This window comes from Taurulus bubalis, assembly GCF_910589615.1.
Source record: "Taurulus bubalis genome assembly, chromosome: 1".
NCBI classification, from domain to species: Eukaryota; Metazoa; Chordata; class Actinopteri; order Perciformes; family Cottidae; genus Taurulus; species Taurulus bubalis.
Genome location: NC_136589.1, coordinates 39,687,882 through 39,705,781, shown reverse-complemented (window position 1 = coordinate 39,705,781; position 17,900 = coordinate 39,687,882). Strand labels below are relative to the sequence as shown.

General features: G+C 41.2%; 2 protein-coding genes across 2 annotated transcripts; both read right to left on the bottom strand.

Moving 5' to 3' along the window:
• Positions 1–3,563: 3,563 nt before the first annotated feature.
• On the bottom strand, positions 3,564–5,474 carry fcer1gl (Fc receptor, IgE, high affinity I, gamma polypeptide like). The gene is made up of 5 exons (XM_079217462.1): positions 5,423–5,474; positions 5,172–5,263; positions 4,662–4,700; positions 3,990–4,100; positions 3,564–3,815 (listed from the first exon to the last, which is right to left on the bottom strand). Exons 2-5 carry the CDS (start codon positions 5,247–5,249, stop codon positions 3,750–3,752), a joined length of 294 nt encoding a protein of 97 aa, XP_079073588.1. The 5' UTR covers positions 5,250–5,263; positions 5,423–5,474; the 3' UTR covers positions 3,564–3,749.
• A 3,398-nt stretch (positions 5,475–8,872) lies between these two features.
• Positions 8,873–14,480, bottom strand: LOC306736146 (vang-like protein 2; the record flags this gene model as incomplete). The annotated part of the gene is made up of 7 exons (XM_079217750.1): positions 14,395–14,480; positions 13,444–13,567; positions 11,937–12,544; positions 11,400–11,533; positions 11,075–11,210; positions 9,876–10,119; positions 8,873–9,133 (listed from the first exon to the last, which is right to left on the bottom strand). The coding sequence occupies exons 1-7, from the start codon at positions 14,463–14,465 to the stop codon at positions 8,873–8,875; spliced, it is 1,578 nt and encodes a 525-aa protein (XP_079073876.1). The 5' UTR covers positions 14,466–14,480.
• Positions 14,481–17,900: the final 3,420 nt, after the last annotated feature.

The window sequence follows — 17,900 nt, the reverse complement described above, 5'->3', positions numbered from 1 at the left end:
TTTCAATTTCAATAGCCAAAAGAACTTTGAAGCTCAATTGTATATGTTATTGTTTAGAAAGACAGGCATTGCTTTTGGTTATAAGATATTAAAAAAATAAATAATGATAAAACTGACTTCCCCACAACATCCATTTCTCCAAAAAATGCTAACGTGTTGAAGTGTTTTTGCCATTTCAGGACACAACACGTGGTACTAACAATGTTCATATACAGAAGCTTCAAGTTCCCAGGAGGACTTGAATGCAGCAGGAATGCGTGCGAAATTCCAAATTTTCCGGTTTTTCCAAAACAACCTGCCAACCTGTTTATCTCTGACAGGAAGACGCTCCTGGTGTTTCAGCTGATGGCCGATGACGACCTGCAGCTACAGCACACAGCTTCCTTTATGTGGACGTACATCCAGATCAGATGTAAGTCTGACACCCCAAATATATACATGTTATTCATGTGATCTTGTGATGTTAAACCATCAGCTCTCAATGTGTTGAACACAGTAAAACGCTTATGAATCAGCAGCAAGAAAAAAGGTTGATTCAATACATTTATTGTGTTTTTGCAGAGAGAAAAATACTTCTCTATACAGCAGAAGGTGCAGAAGCGGAAGCGTGCATGTGTCGTCTAATAAATTCAAATCAACCTGATTCAGGTGCAGCTAGGCCCCAGAAGGGTTTCACAAGTCGAGGTGGTTGTGTTGCAACAGACGTCTGGATGAGTGAGTATCTGGAGTTGTTGTGAAGAGCCTGAGGGGAAACAGTTCCCTCAGAGCACACGAGCTGTTATGAACACAGCCACAGTTATGTGTCTAAATAAGTGAGCCAGCTCTGAGGATCGTCTCTGTGACCTCTGGTGCTTTTTGTATTTTTCTGTAAAATAATGTTAGACGCGAAGATGGATCTTATTTATCTTTATATGCTCAAACTCAATACTCGCTTAATTCTGGTGATACAAGAGTGATTTGACAAAAAATTATCATGTAACGTTGTTTTTCTTTTGTTTGCCATAAACGTGAAACATATCTGAGAAATCTTTCAGTATTTTAAAATAGTTGTTGAGATTTTGTTGTCTTTAAAAAAAACTGTAATCAAATGTTTCCAAAAATGGACTTGAAACTGTTTTTTTTTAAATATTGTGATATTTATTTAATCTTTCTCTTGTGTTAGCTTTCTGTTACCATCTCTTATGTTAACGGGTCGGTTTTGACCCGTTAAGTCAGCTGTAAAATACACTAAAAACAATTATCTATCATCCAATGTGTTTCTCATCTCTTGGGTACCTTGTTAGGCTTCTTTATCCATGGAAATATTGTTTTATGTTTTAATATTTTTAGTGTGGGCCTCTGGGCCTTTTCTTTGTCAGGATACCCCTCAATTTCAATTAAAGAAATGGTCAAGAGAATCATATAAATAAATACAAGGTTGTTGTGCCACCTGACTATTACTGAGGGGTATTATAACACATCTCTTAAATACATTTGTTTTATTTATTTTTTAAATATTATTAACTATAGTAACATCTATGGTGTTACGGGTCAATTTCGACCCATGTATATTTACTTCAAGAAAAAGGCAATGTTTTTCCAGCAATATAACTTTAATACAAACACAAAATGAAAAGCAGAACAAGTCATAATACAAAATATAGATTTGCAAGGTCAAACAAACAACAACCAATTAAGCAAATCTTATTTGTATAACTGGGTTGAAACCGACACTAACAACACAAAGGTCATAATTTCAACCAGAGCATTTTATAATTTTGTGTAAACGTTTGTTTTTGTTTTATTTTGTTGAAATAGAGGTTCCTGACAAAGTCAAAAAGCCTCGATGCAATAAACACATTTATGTGGTTCTTTTATGCATTTAAAACCTAAAATGGGTCGACCCTAACACAAGAGCAAGGCTAAATTACTTGAATCATCTTGAGATTAGTTAAACTCTGTGAACACGGTGAGCATATCCAGCATTTCCTCTTGATTGATTGATTGATTAAATGTATGTAAAAAGCCCCAAATCTAAAATGCTACTTACAGCTTCTTAGTTGTGAGAATCTTCATAATTTCGGTTTTGGATCAGAAATCTGAATCAGCTTATTTTACATAAATATGTAACAAATATTTCAACAGTGGGTAAAAAACACAAGAAAAATGAACCCAACAAGTGTCCAACGCTTTCAACAACATCTCAACAGAGGCGGCGGCGGACAGATTTTATTCCCTTTGAGAGCAAGTGAGCATATTTTTTAGAATCAAGAAATCAATTTTTGTATTTTAAGCTTCTTTCACAACTGTTGTCTTTGATGATTTATGATTCAATAATTTTCTGATGCCTTCTGACCGTGTTGCCTTATTATCTAAATTATCAAAATTTTAATTTAAAAAGGTCTTCGTCTTGATAAAAAAGTCCACAATTTGTTGATCTGTCCTTGACAATTCAGATATAGTTGTATTACTATGAATACATTATATTGAATATATGTATAGTTGTGATACTACACATACATCATATTAGAATATAGTTATAGAATATTGTCAACGAAACCAAACTTTTCTCAGCAGAGTTGCTCAGGTGTCATGGGGATAAACGTTACTGTGAGACCTAAAGTATGTTAATATACAACGTCTGTGATGGCGGCCTCCTCTTCCTCTTCCGACCGTCACAATGACAACTGAGCAACTCCAGTCGGAGAGTGAAGACGGCAGAAAGCGTCAGAAACACAAAGTTGGACCTCGGGCTGAGAAAGCTGGTTTAAATTTATATTTTCCTTTCGCAGACGGAGGATCGTCTGTTGATTTCTGCCACGTAGCTTGTGGGTGTCAGGAAGTGGTGTCATTAAAGTGACTTTCATTTGATGGTTCTTTTAATAGGTCTGGTTAATCCCGAGGAAGTAGATTTAGTAGTTCTGCATGCATTTACATCAAAAGATGAGAAGTCGGGACATAATCTATAGTTTTCTTATTCTCAATAAATCCCATGAAAAGACACAAAAAATAAAATCAATTGATCTTCCTTAAACCGTATTATTTGTGCAACTAAAACCTTATATGAAACCATTTTCTACCACAGCTGCACCTAGACGTATTAATGTAATGTAACACAAGAGCAAGGTTAAATTACTTGAATCATCTTGAGATTAGTTAAACTATGTGAACAGAGTAAGCATATCCAGCATTTCCTCTTGATTGATTGATTGATTGATTGATTAAATGTATGTAAAAAGCCCCAAATCTAAAATGCTACTTACAGCTTCTTAGTTGTGAGAATCTTCATAATTTCGGTTTTGGATCAGAAATCTGAATCAGCTGATTTTACACACGCAAAGAATTTGACTGGTTTTTCATTCATATCATTGGGAACTGAATCCTCAGGTTTTGGACTGTTGGTCAGACAGAAAGACATTAGAAGACGCCTCCAAAAATCAATCATCAGTTGCACCGCTACTTCTAAGGTGAACATACTATGTGTTTTAAGTAAAAAAGTACTGAGAAAAGGGAACACAGAGAAACGAAAGGTACATTTTAAACTTCTGTTTTCTGAGGAACTTGTGTAAAACCAGCTGTGGCAAAGCGTTTATTAGTAACTTGTTAAATTCATTAAGGATTTAACATTTCACACATAATATGCTAAATACAAATATAATTTTTACAAAAAGAAAAGGGAGAAAAGTCATGCGTACTCAATATACAGTATAACGCTTTGAGAGATTCGACACGTGTTTCTGTGCTCGGCATCCATCTCTGCACCAAACCCGTCAGACGATGGTTTTCTTATCCATCTTGATGGTCTCGTAGACATCGGTGCTTTGATTGGTCAGACCCTGCAGGAAACAGAGACCAAACTAGTGAGAAGTAAATACCTGATGTTAAAGGTTAAAGTACATTTTCAACACAATGCGACGAGTCAAAGTGGGATTTATTATTTTCTGACAGTCAGGAAGGTGAATATATGTATATATATATATATATATACATAAAATAAAAAGGTTCTTTACCATCGGCTGGGCCTTAGCTGTCACTTTTCCATCATGTGCCTTTTTAAATGTCTTTTTAAACATTAGAATGAGAGGTCTCACCGCATAGATGACTCCCACAGCGGGCTTCTTCTGTGGGACCAAAACAGTTCAGTGATATTATCAAGTGAGCTTCAGTGGAAATCCGTTGATAAAATCTTGATAATTTGTTTTAACAGTGTCAGATGTATGAAGAAAGATAGTTCCTCCTTCGAGCCATTTCACTCACTCTAAATGTTTGAGGATCGAGAATCAAACGGTCATTTTGCATGCATAAAATGAGCAGGAAGTGGTATCCGACACATTGGTGTGATGAAACACTGGTGGAAACAGTGACTGTGTGCGTGTATGAATACTGTTGGTCGGTGGTCAGCTCGAGCTGACAGGAAATGATAGATAGCGGTTGGCTTTTAAAGCAGAACTATTACTTTTGAGGGTGAAATACCAAAACAAAAACAAAGCCAAAGCGTTAAAGAAAACAACATTTTCCCAGCACAGGACAGTAAACCACAACTGCCTGACACGGAAGCAAACAATATAAACAATATCTTATATATAAAACATAGCAAGCATAATAAATATTACAAATGAACACAAAAAACTAAAAGTTAACAGAGTTAACACACACGCAATAATATGGAACTTTAATTTTACCTCAGGCGGATTGGCACGCTTTTTTTTAGTAGGAGTCATCTGTCAAAGATAAATCAGAAAGCACATATTATTGTGGATTATTCACATATTATTTATCAGTGTAAATTAAACTCCAGCGTGAGAGATTTAACTGTAGTGATGTAATGTTCAAAAAGATATAAAAAGACGGCTTCTAAAATGAGCAGACGGATGAAAGGTGCCTGACACACTGCTGCAATGAGCATGAAAATAATAAATAAATAAATATAGAACGGGTGTAACGCTCATTCACAACAGAATAATCCATATTTTTAACATAGCAGAACATTTTCATGATTTTTTTTCTCTGCATAAAAATAAAGAATTCTTGGACAAAACTTTTAGAATATTGTAAATATACATATTTCTGAGAGCATTATCCTTCTAAAGAACATTAACACACCCGTAAGGAACAGTTCAGCACATTCACCCGCTCATCATGGTGGTGTGTGTGTTAGCGTGTATGTGTGTGTGTGTTCCTGTTTGTCTTACCCTCAGTCTGCAGTACAAGACGGTGAGAATGATACCGTAAAGGATGAGAATCCCATCCAGGACGTAACATATGTTCATGTCTCCAACGGCCTCTGCACACAGAAAACACACAATTACCATCACCATCATCATCATCATCATCCCCTCCACCCATCAACGGTTTAACTAAGAACTTTCAGTGCTACAGGTGTGTGTGTGTGTTGAAAAGTCTCCCCGTGACAGTTTCCCATCCTCCGGTCGCAGCATCTTACCGGCTGGGCTGCAGATGAGACGAGAGGGTCCGTGTTGCTGCTCCCTTGTCGGCTGTCAGCGAGAACTCTTGAAAAAAAAGTGATATCTGTGAGCAGCAGAGAACAGGAAGTCCGTGGCTCTCTGTCCGTGTTTTTTTTTTTTTTTTCTTCTTCTTTTAAGGTGAAAAAACCACACGCACACCACACTGCCATCCTCTCTGCACAGAAGTTCCTCCTCCTCCTCCTCACACACACACACACACACACACACACACACACACACACACACACACACACACACACACACACACGTACACAGCTTTCAATGTGATTAATGAGAACAGACACATTTTAAACAGAAAGCGGAATGTGTGTGGAACTGTCACAACACCACAAATACACAAATGAAGACGGTCATTTTGTTCCCATCATTTTTTTTAAAAGGTAGCTTTACCTCCTCTGACTTCTCGCGCAACAAAGTAAGGGACAAAACAAAGAAGACGTGTCGGGAATAAATGGTTTAATAATGGAAAAAGGCCTATCACAAGCTACGGTTACCAAAAAGGAGGAAAATACAAGACAAATGTACAAAAATGTGTTTACAAGCCACTTGTTTTTCAAAAGTAAAAACATTCGAAAAGAATTGCATCGTCATAACTTAGGCACCTTGAAAATGATAGAAAACAAGTTATTATTATTATTAAAACAAAATAAAAAAAAGAGGTTTTGGAACCTGGAATAAATTTAGCATGCGTCTTTTAAAACATCTGCAGTTTGAGTGAAAATGTAAAACGGACCGGCTGTCTGGATGTTTTTGTTTTTTCAGACGGGCTGTGACGGGCTTTTAAAACCATATTTTCACTGGAAAAGAAAAAGAATGACGCAGTCGTGTTGCGTTGCGGCTCACAGATCGGCTCAAGTCTCAACATCAGGCGAGTTTCGGCGTTACAGTATAAGCTTTGGGACCTGGAGGAAGAGGAGGAGGAGGAGGAGTCAGTGTGGGGACAGATGTGCCCCATCGCTGCCCCTCCACATCCAGAGAGTAAGGCTGTCGACAGGATGGAGGCAGCGTGTGCACTGTGCTCGTTTGGGCTCGTGGAACAAGGCGAGTGCGGCGATGCGCTGCAGCTGCAGAGCGGAGTTACAATCACACGTCTGGTTTTGGGATCTTTTGGTGAAATGCATTAAAATAAAATAAAGAAAAAAAACATAAACGTCAGCTGACAGTTTAACTATACAGCTGCCGGTTCAGGATTACATTCCTTGTGTGTGTATTGTTAAAAGAATAGACCCATTTAAGCCTGGTATTAACAAGCGCACTGGAAGAATGATCTGGACATCTGATCCCAGGTCTGTGCTTTTACGCCTGGTATTATTAACAGGTGTTCTTGTTGCTCAATGCTGCATCGATATAAATATGTAACAAATATTTCAACAGTGGGTAAAAAACACAAGAAAAATGAACCCAACAAGTGTCCAACGCTTTCAACAACATCTCAACAGAGGCGGCGGCGGACAGATTTTATTCCCTTTCAGAGCAAGTGAGCATATTTTTTAGAATCAAGAAATCAATTTTTGTATCTTAAGCTTCTTTCACAACTGTTGTCTTTGATGATTTATGATTCAATAATTTTCTGATGCCTTCTGACCGTGTTGACTTATTGTCTTATCTAAATTATCAAAATTTTAATTTAAAAAGGTCTTCGTCTTGATAAAAAAGTCCACAATTTGTTGATCTGTCCTTGACAATTCAGATATAGTTGTATTACTATGAATACATTATATTGAATATATGTATAGTTGTGATACTACACATACATCATATTAGAATATAGTTATAGAATATTGTCAACGAAACCAAACTTTTCTCAGCAGAGTTGCTCAGGTGTCATGGGGATAAACGCTACTGTGAGACCTAAAGTATGTTAATATACAACGTCTGTGATGGCGGCCTCCTCTTCCTCTTCCGACCGTCACAATGACAACTGAGCAACTCCAGTCGGAGAGTGAGGACGGCAGAAAGCGTCAGAAACACAAAGTTGGACCTCGGGCTGAGAAAGCTGGTTTAAATTTATATTTTCCTTTCGCAGACGGAGGATCGTCTGTTGATTTCTGCCACGTAGCTTGTGGGTGTCAGGAAGTGGTGTCATTAAAGTGACTTTTATTTGATGGTTCTTTTAATAGGTCTGGTTAATCCCGAGGAAGTAGATTTAGTAGTTCTGCATGCATTTACACTTTACATCAAAAGATGAGAAGTCGGGACATAATCTATAGTTTTCTTATTCTCAATAAATCCCATGAAAAGACACAAAAACTAAAATCAATTGATCTTCCTTAAACCGTATTATTTGTGCAACTAAAACCTTATATGAAACCATTTTCTACCACAGCTGCACCTAGACGTATCAATGTAATTCTCACTAGCGCAGAATAGACAGTGGCTTAAAAATAGAGCCCATCAATGACATCATTTACTCCCGTTTTAGCAGTTTGTGCCCGGCTTTTATTATTTAGGCTCATTTCTATGTTATTAAAGTATATGTTTGTAAAGTATATGCATTTTAAAGAATGAATTTCAGACTTTACAGAAAGATTTAGAGAAGCCAGAAAGTACTGAAAAACATTTTTGGCTTTCTGGTATTTTCATTAGATTTGTTGACAGCAAGAAGAACTGAGAATAACACCAGGCTTATGCTTTAATATCCATATCCAGGAGAAATAAGCTGATTAAGATTGCATGATAATAACAGGCACAATGGGGTCTTTGTTTAGTCTTCTTGTTAAAACTGTAAAATGCCAGTGTAGAATAAAAACAAAACCTGCATATTTAGACAATCATGAACAGAGAGAGCTCAGAAATGATTTTCTATTTTTCCTTTACAGTCAGATGAAAAGAAATGTTGGCCTTCTGGCCGCAAAAAAAAAAAAAAAAGAGCCATGTGTTAATTCAAAGCACATAATGCTACATTCTGTAAGTGTAAAAAAAAAAAAAAAAACGCACCCCCTTTAATATAAAAACAGTCCTTGTCGTCTCAAAGGAAACAGAAAGGCAGTGGTACCAACGTCACAGTCAGAAGCTGAGCTCCAGTTCGTCTGTTTTTAAAGACACAAGAAAGAGGAAGTGACACAAGTGACGTAATCCTCCTCCGGTGTTGAGTCAGCGCAGTAAAGTAGTCCAGTGGTTAACAGATGAGGCCGAAGGAGAGAATAAAGTCCCCTTTAGAAGAAGAAGTGTTGTTTTTGTTTTGTTTTGTTTTTTCAGCGTGTTGTAAAAATACAAATACGTCACAACGCAGGTGAAGAAAAAAAAAAGTCACGGCATCGGTTTAATTCCAGGTTTGAACAATCGTCGAGCTGATCACAGTTTGATATCAGAGCGTCTGTGATGACTGTAAAAACAAGTAAGAGGATTCAGACTCTCCTCTCATCGAAAAGGTCTCTTTGTCCCATTAGGGGAAAAGGTGAGACTCCTCACACCGAGGTCTCCGACTGCAGCCTCATGACGAACTTGTGGCTCTTCGGGTCGATGAACTCCTCCCCGAGGCGCAGGAAGGGGAGCGGCGTCACCGTGACCACCAGGGAGAAGTCCAGGCGGCGCAGGGAGAAGACGAGGCCCTGCCGCAGGGCCGAGGTCACCGGCTCCTCGCTCACCAGGGTCCACTGGCGCCCCCTGCCGTTCTGCTGCTGGTACTGCACGGTGGGGCCGGGGGAGAGGTATCGCTCCAGGAAGGCCTGATGGGGAGGAGGAGGTCAATAATCATGGAAACGCTTCTTATTGATTTTGAGTCTATGAAAGGGTACATTGTGTATATGGCTGAATATTATATTTTGTATTTGTTTATTTACTTTCGCTTGTACTATTCTCCAGAAATCATTTTCTGTCTTAAGATCTTCGATTGGTGATTTAAAATGTTTGATGAGCTGTGCTGTCAGGGAATGTTCAAGATGCTAGTTGATCAATGAATGACAAATCATAATTATAATGTGTTTTAATATATAACATTTGCTTGAATGATATCTTGAATGTTATCGTTGCATCTTTAAAATCAATATGACGTCTTCTGCATTAACTCCTAAAAGTTAATACTATTTAATAATGCAAGTTATATGTGAATTATTTTAACCACAAGACTTTTCAGCAGTTGTAGTACACAATACATGCGTATACATCTCTGTAGCAGTAATCTAAATGTTTATGTACATCACTGTTCGGGCTGTAATAAAGACTCAACACCCTGAGACCATATTTCACACAGTTGTATTTAACTGTGCGATGGTTAAAGGGCTGTTTTGATATAAAACTTCAATGGAGAAATATTGAATTTCTTTTAATTTAATGCAATTTTGCGAAACAAAAAAGACAAATTTAAAGATATAAAACCTAAGGTGTGTAACTTCTGTGTGTGTGTATCCAAAGAATGCAAATTTCTGTACATTCAGGCTTTCTTAGCCGGAGAGACCACACTCTTTTCACCTTTGGCGTCATGTTGTGTGTGATGCAGAACTGCAGGTGTGTGAGGATGCTCTCCATGCTGTGGAAGGCCTGCTGCCGGGTGGTCCTCAGGTATTTCTGCATGGCTCGGGCCATCGGGGCGAAGATGGCCTGAGCCGCCTCCCGAGGATCCATCACCTCCCGAGGGTGTTTGGGGGACGATGCCACTTCGTCCTCGTGGAGACGCTTGATGTGTGTGAAGGCCTCTTCCACCGCCACGACCAACCTGGAGGGTAGAGGGGGGGGGACCACGGTTATAACACGAGACAGACGTGTTAGAGTCTCTTTTCAAACAGAAGACGCTCTTGGTTGATTTCACATCTGAATTTCTTGACAGTCAAACGTTTTGTTTAATGAGGATGGAGATGAGGAAGAGCGTGCGTTGGCTGTGCTTTGATGAACATGCAAACTACTTACAGGATTTTAAATATGAGAGTTACAAAATAGTTTCCCTTCACAATCAGTTGTGTAACCCAGGAGCTGTTTCATTTCAGTGTTTTCATTCATATACGAGAGGCAGTCAGCCTTTACACACGTGACTCATAAAAGGCAAATCTGGCTCAATGAAAACTGTCAATTGTCAATATTGAGGGTTTGAAATATCTTTTTCCATTTGACTATTTAACCTTTATTAAACCAGGATAATCCCATTGAGATTTTTAATCTCATTTACAATGGGTGGCAGCGTAAAAGTTTAACACAAGCACCACATAAAAACACACAAATAACAGACTTTTTTTTTTAATTTCCATGAAAGACGACAGATATAGAACAAACCAGAAAACTGCATCGTCCAAGTAATTGTCATTCAGCGACAGCGACAGTGCTCAAATGATCCATAATTCTGTTTTAAAAAGAAATCTTGCATCTTATAAAAATCTAAGATATGATATATCTTCCATTATAAATGTTATCCACAAACATGTGAATACATTTTAAAACAAAAAATATGTTAAGAACCAAAAAGGACTAAGAAATAAAGAATAAACTGGACAAAATACTGTGTGAGACACCGTTTCTAAATTATAGCAAAAGCGTCTTATCGCCCCACAAATACGGAAATACCAGTATATTTGTGCTAAACTAATACCAGCTGACATTATCAGCTCAGTCGGTTTATTAGGCGGACTTCATTGCTGTCGCATCACACCGGGTATTTAAGTGAGGAACCCCCATCTCACCTGGCCTTGCGCTTGCGGAGCCTGCGGTCCATCTCGGCCTCCTCGTAGTAGAACTCGTTGTGAGAGTTGTCTCTCCTCCGGGCAGCGGCCGCTATCATGGCCCGCGACTGGCCCGAGGAGTTATTGGTAGTGCTTTCTACGAGACGACACATGCGGAGGAAGGGGATTAGCGGGTTGCATTTCAGGTAAATAAGCTGATGCTCATATTCAAGTGAGAGAACGCTGAACTCTGGCAGTCAGACAGAGCTACAGAGTTACAGGTGTCCTTACGTTAAGCTTTAACCTCAGTGTACGGCATTGACGGGATTAAGGAAACGATGATTACCGTCCAGGGAGTAGACCTTGAAGCCGGTCATCTTCTTGGACAGGATGGACTTGGGCAGGTTGAGCAGAGCCGGGTTGAAGACGGAGAAGTCGCTGTAGTATCGGTCCAACACCCAGACGGCCGCCCGCTGGATACTGAAACATGATCAGTGTCGCAGTAAGTACGTGTGTGTCATCAGCTACTGACCTCACAACGCAGGGACATAAACTGTATACACACACACCCACACACGACATCGGCAGTCAATAGCAGTACAACTTCTAAATTAGGTTTTTCTTGCATGAGGTTATGAGGTCAATATCTATCAAGGCTCCTGTGCCGTAACTCGTGTCTGTTTTTAAATGAGACCAACGACCAATTTAACACGCGAACAATCCCTTCAAATCCCTTGTATTATGTTGTGAAAGTGTAGCCTGATTTATCTTTTCATCCAAAATGGATATCAAACGTGTAAATGTTTCTTCTTCTACTCCTCCTCATCTTCGTTCAGTATCAAACGGATCACAGCCTCCTCCCGGTGGTCTCTGTCTCACTGACCTGAGGTGGCCCACGTTGTAGAACTTGCTGGCTCCGTCCGTGCTCCGGACCACCTTGAGGCAAAAGGCCGGCTGCAGGTGTCGCACCTCCAGCAGCACCAGGGCCAGGTACTGAATGAAGAGGAGGGCGTCCACCAGTGAGGCGGCGTACTCCACGATCCCCCTGTAGTCCCGCTCCCGGGGCTCCAGCACCCGCACACCGTAGAACAGCCAGTATGACGCGATGAAGAGGAACACCAGCACCATCAGCAGGCAGCGGAAGACGAAGAAGCGCGGGAGGGTGGCGCGCGGAGGCCGGAGGAACAGCGCCCACGAGGAGATGAGCAGGACCAGGAGCTTGAAGGCCAGGGACACGTAGAGGCCCTCGCACGGCGTGCCGCAGGGCTCCAGGGCGTCGCGCCACAGGACCTGCGGGAGGATGAGGAAGGCCAGCGGCGTGACCAGGGCGAAGAAGCTCAGGCAGCCTCCCAGCGCCGGGCCCACGAAGCGCTTGCACTCCAGCGGGGTCGACTCCTCCAAATCTTTAGTGATGCGCGTCAGGTCCTCGTTAGAGATGCTGTGTTCGGAGGTGCCGGTGACGACCGTGGTGGTCTCGCCCCAGTTATCATCCTGTCAGACGGAGACACAGATATCAAGGTTTACGGGTGTTTTCGGGTTTGTTTCCACATAGAGTAAGTCGTACAAAACAGCAGCAAATAATAAATACAATAACTAAAAAAGTATGAAGAAATACAAGCCTTTCTGCAGGTTTTTACCAAAATACGTTTGTAACTGAAGTGAACTTTACTGGATGACTGTGAATACACTTATTAACCAGATCTGGCTCGCGCTTTTAGAGAACAACAATTAAGTAATTAATCAAACTTGTGAGAATCTATTCATCATCGAAGCAGAAACTGAAGATGTTTATATGACATTTGTGTTTAGGACGTAAAGAGAGCCTGAACAAATATAGTAGCATCAATTCTAAAAGAAAACCATAAAAAAAAAGAAGAAGATTAGACGAGTCCTTAAACGCTGTCATAATTCCAGAAAAGTTAAAATATTCTATGAAGTTATATAAGAAATCAAGCCCTTCTGGATCTATGTGGTCCGTTTAAATGCCAGCCATTGAGCCGATTGAACACAAATACCTTTACTATTTAAAGAAGGACACCTCTTCACTTCATATTAGGAACAAACGAATATCCTCCGTCCCTCTAATGAACACACGCCTTTTAGACTTAATATAATACGTCTTCGGTATTTTAGGACCACCAGGCGCCACCTACTCCTTCTCAACTGACTGACGAGACGGACAAGGATTGACATGCAGTGACTGAGGAATAAAGAAAAGAGCCTTCTTTTCTTTAAAATGGATCAGGGCGAACTAAAGGTTTGCTAGGACAAAAATAAACGATATTCAAACTATAGCAAAGCAAAACAAAGAAATTAGCCTAACAAAAAATACAAGAAGTTTCTAATAAGTGTGGCTTTTTTAAAAAACGGACAAAAGCAGCGTGACTGACCCGCTCGTCTCCGCGTGTCGACTCGGCATCGAGCAGCGGCTCTCCAGGAGTCTGGATGGTGACGGATTTGTCTGCACGGCTGCTGCCGTCTCGACTCTTCGAGCGGTGCCGGTCCCTCCGATCCCTGGAAGGACAAAAACGCACGAGGTCAGGCGGGGTCACTGGATGTGTTGGCTGAACTAATGTTCTTTGACTATGATTTACTATATTATCCGGATTAATCGTAATTAGCAGACACACGTCATCAGATTCACTAAACAGGATTTACTCTATTAACTATTCCTGCTCCTAAAGTTGAAGTCAAAAGTTTGTTTTAATATATATATTTGGCGACAGATCGTGGACTTTAATCCTTTGAAATTGCCAACAGCAAGAACACTTTGGACATCTGCAATTTTTGCAAAAATCTGCGTCAAAATACCATTTTAAATTAAACATTCTTGAGCTGCAGAAATTAAGTCCCGACCTGAACATCATAATCTACAGATTTAGGGAAAGATCTTTGGTTGGTTCAGATCCCCCATAAACACAACAACACCATAATCATTTGTATATGCTTTTCAATCGAAATAATAATTATATGAAAAATCATCCCTGGGGAACAATCAGCTGTTTTGATCTTAGTCAACTAAGATTTATTTAGTTTTATCTCATGCTGAATTACTTATTTCTAAGAAACTTATGATTTTACTTTCTTTCGGGTGATTCTTTGCAAAGAAACTCGATTTAATTGAGTGTTAAACTAACTAATCGATTAGTCAACCAAGGATGTCTTTGATCGAGGACAGCCCTTAATCCTTTATTATTAAAAACCATATCGCAATTGCTATATCAGTCAAATTATCCACAATTACCTATTTTTCTAAAACATCTGAAGAAAACCTTTCTGAAGAACATCTGTGACTTGTGCCACTGGACCAGATGAATAAAAATGGGCTGCATTTGACCAACCTGTGCTTGCGGGAGCTTCGCGAGTGGGAGGACTTGTACGAGTAGCCCGAGTACTGCGACTCGTTGTCCATGTCTCGGGTCGGCGGTGAGCGGGCTTTGCGAGCCCCGCCTCCTCCTCCTCCACCACCCGGGCACCGCTGCTCGCCGACTCCTCCCAGCTGGCTCTTGCGCTCGGAGATGGACTTGGCGGTGAGGGCCAGGGGCAGCTTGAGCAGTTCAACCTTGCTCCTGAGGGAATCTATCGTGGAGGCCGACGAGGAGGGAGCAGGAGAAGGGGAGAGCAGGGGAGGCTACAGAGAGGGGGAGGAGGAGGAAGAGGAGAGGGGTGGGAGAGGACGGTGGGTAGGAGCGTCGCAGCCGGGGAGAGCTGAGGTGACTGGGACCTGAAAGAGGAGGCAAAGGGAGAGTGATGCTTAAAACTTCACGTCAGTGAGTAACACACAGCTGTCCACATGTCATCGGGTCTGGATGAAGATCCATGAAACTGACTCTGGACCAGTCAAAGGTTAAACATGATGTCACTAGAAAATACAGCAAAGGGTTCTTTCTTCCAGCTCTTCGCGGCGAACCTCCTGCCTCGTGTTTTCTAGCAGTTATCACACCAGACCATCTAGAGACGGATACACTCAAAGCTCCCCGGGATCTATTCTGAGTTTCCTTTTTTATACAATTCACTGGAGGCTTTGATCGAAACGCTGTTTGGAAACACTTCCTCCATATCAAAATGGTTGAATAAGTAGTGTTATTCTTTAAAACGTAAGACAATGAAACTTCTGAGATATGGTTTTAAAGAATGCACCAGTAGAAGAAGATGCACATAACTTAAATACTAAAAAAAGGTTATCAGGAAGGAAACACTTTAACATTTGGTTATAAAAATGTAATATGAACATACATATTTTTATATATATAAAAAAAACATATATAGTAATGATAACAGTAAATACACTCATATAAAACAGAGAGAAGCAGCAAATCTTCACATTGGAAGAGCAGTTTGAGTTCAGGTATGAAAATTGCCTAATTTAGAAACATCGGCACAAAGAAATAGACCGTCGGGACCAGGTTTCAGCAGGGAATTAAACATCTATATGATTCAGTGAGATTGTACATTAAGGGTCCATGTCTGTGGTTGTTGACTGTAGTTGTTGACTTGTTGACACCGAGTACTGTGATCTCCCCTCCGACAGACAGACACATTAACCTACTAAACCGAGGCTTCGGCTTCGGCCTCGTCTTCCGGGTCTGACACCGGCGTCAGCTCGGACACAATGGCGGCCATATTGCATTACTGTGTTTTCAACAAAAACTTGTTTGCGCTCCCTCTCCCTCTCGCCGTCTCACATTCCCTCCCGCACTCCCCTCGTCCCCCGGGAAACAGGGCCCCTTCGCTGCCATGGCGATGAAAGAGGGTGTGCGGCCCGGAGGGGGATTGGAGGTTGACAGTTGCCGTGGAAACCTGACCTCATGCCGCCCTTCCGCCACTCTTGACGGAGAAATCGGTCAAATAAAAGCATTGGCATGACGGATGTTGGACTGTCATATGCTGGTTAATTAATAAAAGGGATCTCTGGTGGGAAGTGGAGCGGGACCTCGCCGTCTCACGGGGTCCTGGTCTAACTAAGCGGTATTGACAAAAATATATATCACGGTATTTTGTAAGATTCTGGCGGTTTCACGGTATGTCACGGTATTTATTTCCGAGTAAACACATTCATTCATTGACGCCGAAAAGGACCGCCGGCCAACTGAAAAGCTGTTGCAAGTGGTGAACAGCTGTTTTTACGTTGGTACATAGAGGGTGTTAGGAAGCTAAACCTGGAGGGACTTAGGACCCAGCGGAATGTAGGTGGGAAAAAAACAGGAAGGGACAGACCGGAAGGGTAGTTTCTGTGATAGTGGGCGAGCTGTACCCAGCATGCAGTTTGGCAGTGTAATTATATAAATGTACAATTATTAGTGTTACAAATTGTTTATATGGGTCACAAACTGTTGTGTCGTGATGTTTTACCCTGTTAAAGAGCGTTAGTTGTGGGCTATTAATTGTCGTTAGAAAGTTAGAAACCATGACTCAATACATGTAATACAAGTATCTACGACCGCTGCGCCCTCAGCAATGAGCTGTGAAAAATAAATGTTGCTGCCTGCTGAAGAGCAACAACTGTTGTTACGGCTATGAAAAACATCACACCGTACGGAAATGTGAAACCGGTATACCGCACAGCCATACTCTGCGACGACCAATCTGTCCGTGGGATTTCTGCGAGTTCGTCCTCGTCATATTTCTCACACACTTGTTTTACAATCTTGCGTTTATATTCTGTCAAAAGAGGACAAGCCCTCTTGAGTACCAATGAAAACCCCACTAAGTCATACCAGACGAGAGAAGATGCTGAATCCCCTGCAGCCATGTGCAAAACCTCAACGTGAACCGTTCCAAAACCTCTGAACTCAAATGAGCAACAGCCTCCTGCGGGTGTGTCATCACAAGCTTTTATCTTTAGTAATGGCAGAGGAACGAGCGTCTCATGGACACAGTCGTGCTTCGCTTCTATGCCACAAAAAAGGGCGGTAAACGGTTTCATGCTGACCACATGATGCATCTTGGCAACGAGGGAGGAATCTGCCCAGTGAACGTCACGCAATTGTACAGTGCAGTTGTACAGTCGCATGCCTCAGGAGCTGAAAAACACATTAAAAAGAAACGCCAAGATTCAAGATCTGCCCTTCAGGTCGTCACTGCCGATTCACATGGAGAGGCGGATTTAAATGGAGCGAAGTAGGAAATATGGTGAGGCAGATTAGTTACAGACTCACAGGCAAACCACATACTCTTTAGACCAGCAATAAACTAAATCTAAACAGTGTTTTTTATCTAATGGCTGGGGAGGTTTGGATGGAACTTGTCCTCCCAGACAGAGAAACCTCAGCCAAAATAACAATCTGAATTCATCACTTAGCCTCATGATGTTTATCCTCCGCCTCATAAAAATAACAATTAAGCAATTACAGTAATACTGTCCATTCCAAAAACAATTGCCGGGGAGCAATAAAAAAAAAAAGAAAAAAGTCATGAGCGTTATCAGCAAAGACTGTGGCGATAAATGAAGTTTGTTGTGAGGGCGGCACATATAGATAAAGTCATTCAAATCAAAAAGGATTGTGTTATGATGTGCAAAGTTTACATTTTGGTTCCGAGGTGAAAAGGTAAAAAATGTAGAAAGATACTGTAAAAGTCGGGTTACAAGCCGCTACTACCTTCGGTCAGTGTCCCCGTTAGCTCCCCGCTGTAGCCAGCTAGCGCTCCTGCTAGCTCTCCGCTAGCTCCCCGACAACCACCGAAGGTAGCGGGACCAGGCCCGGCTCGACACCCGACTCGGGCAGAGGGGAGGCGGCCAGTAGCAGCAGCAGCAGAAGCTAGCTTGCTACAGTGGGGACATCCACCGGATGTAGGAGCGGTTTGTAACCCGACCTTTACGGTAATCCTTTGAGAGCGTAGTGAATTT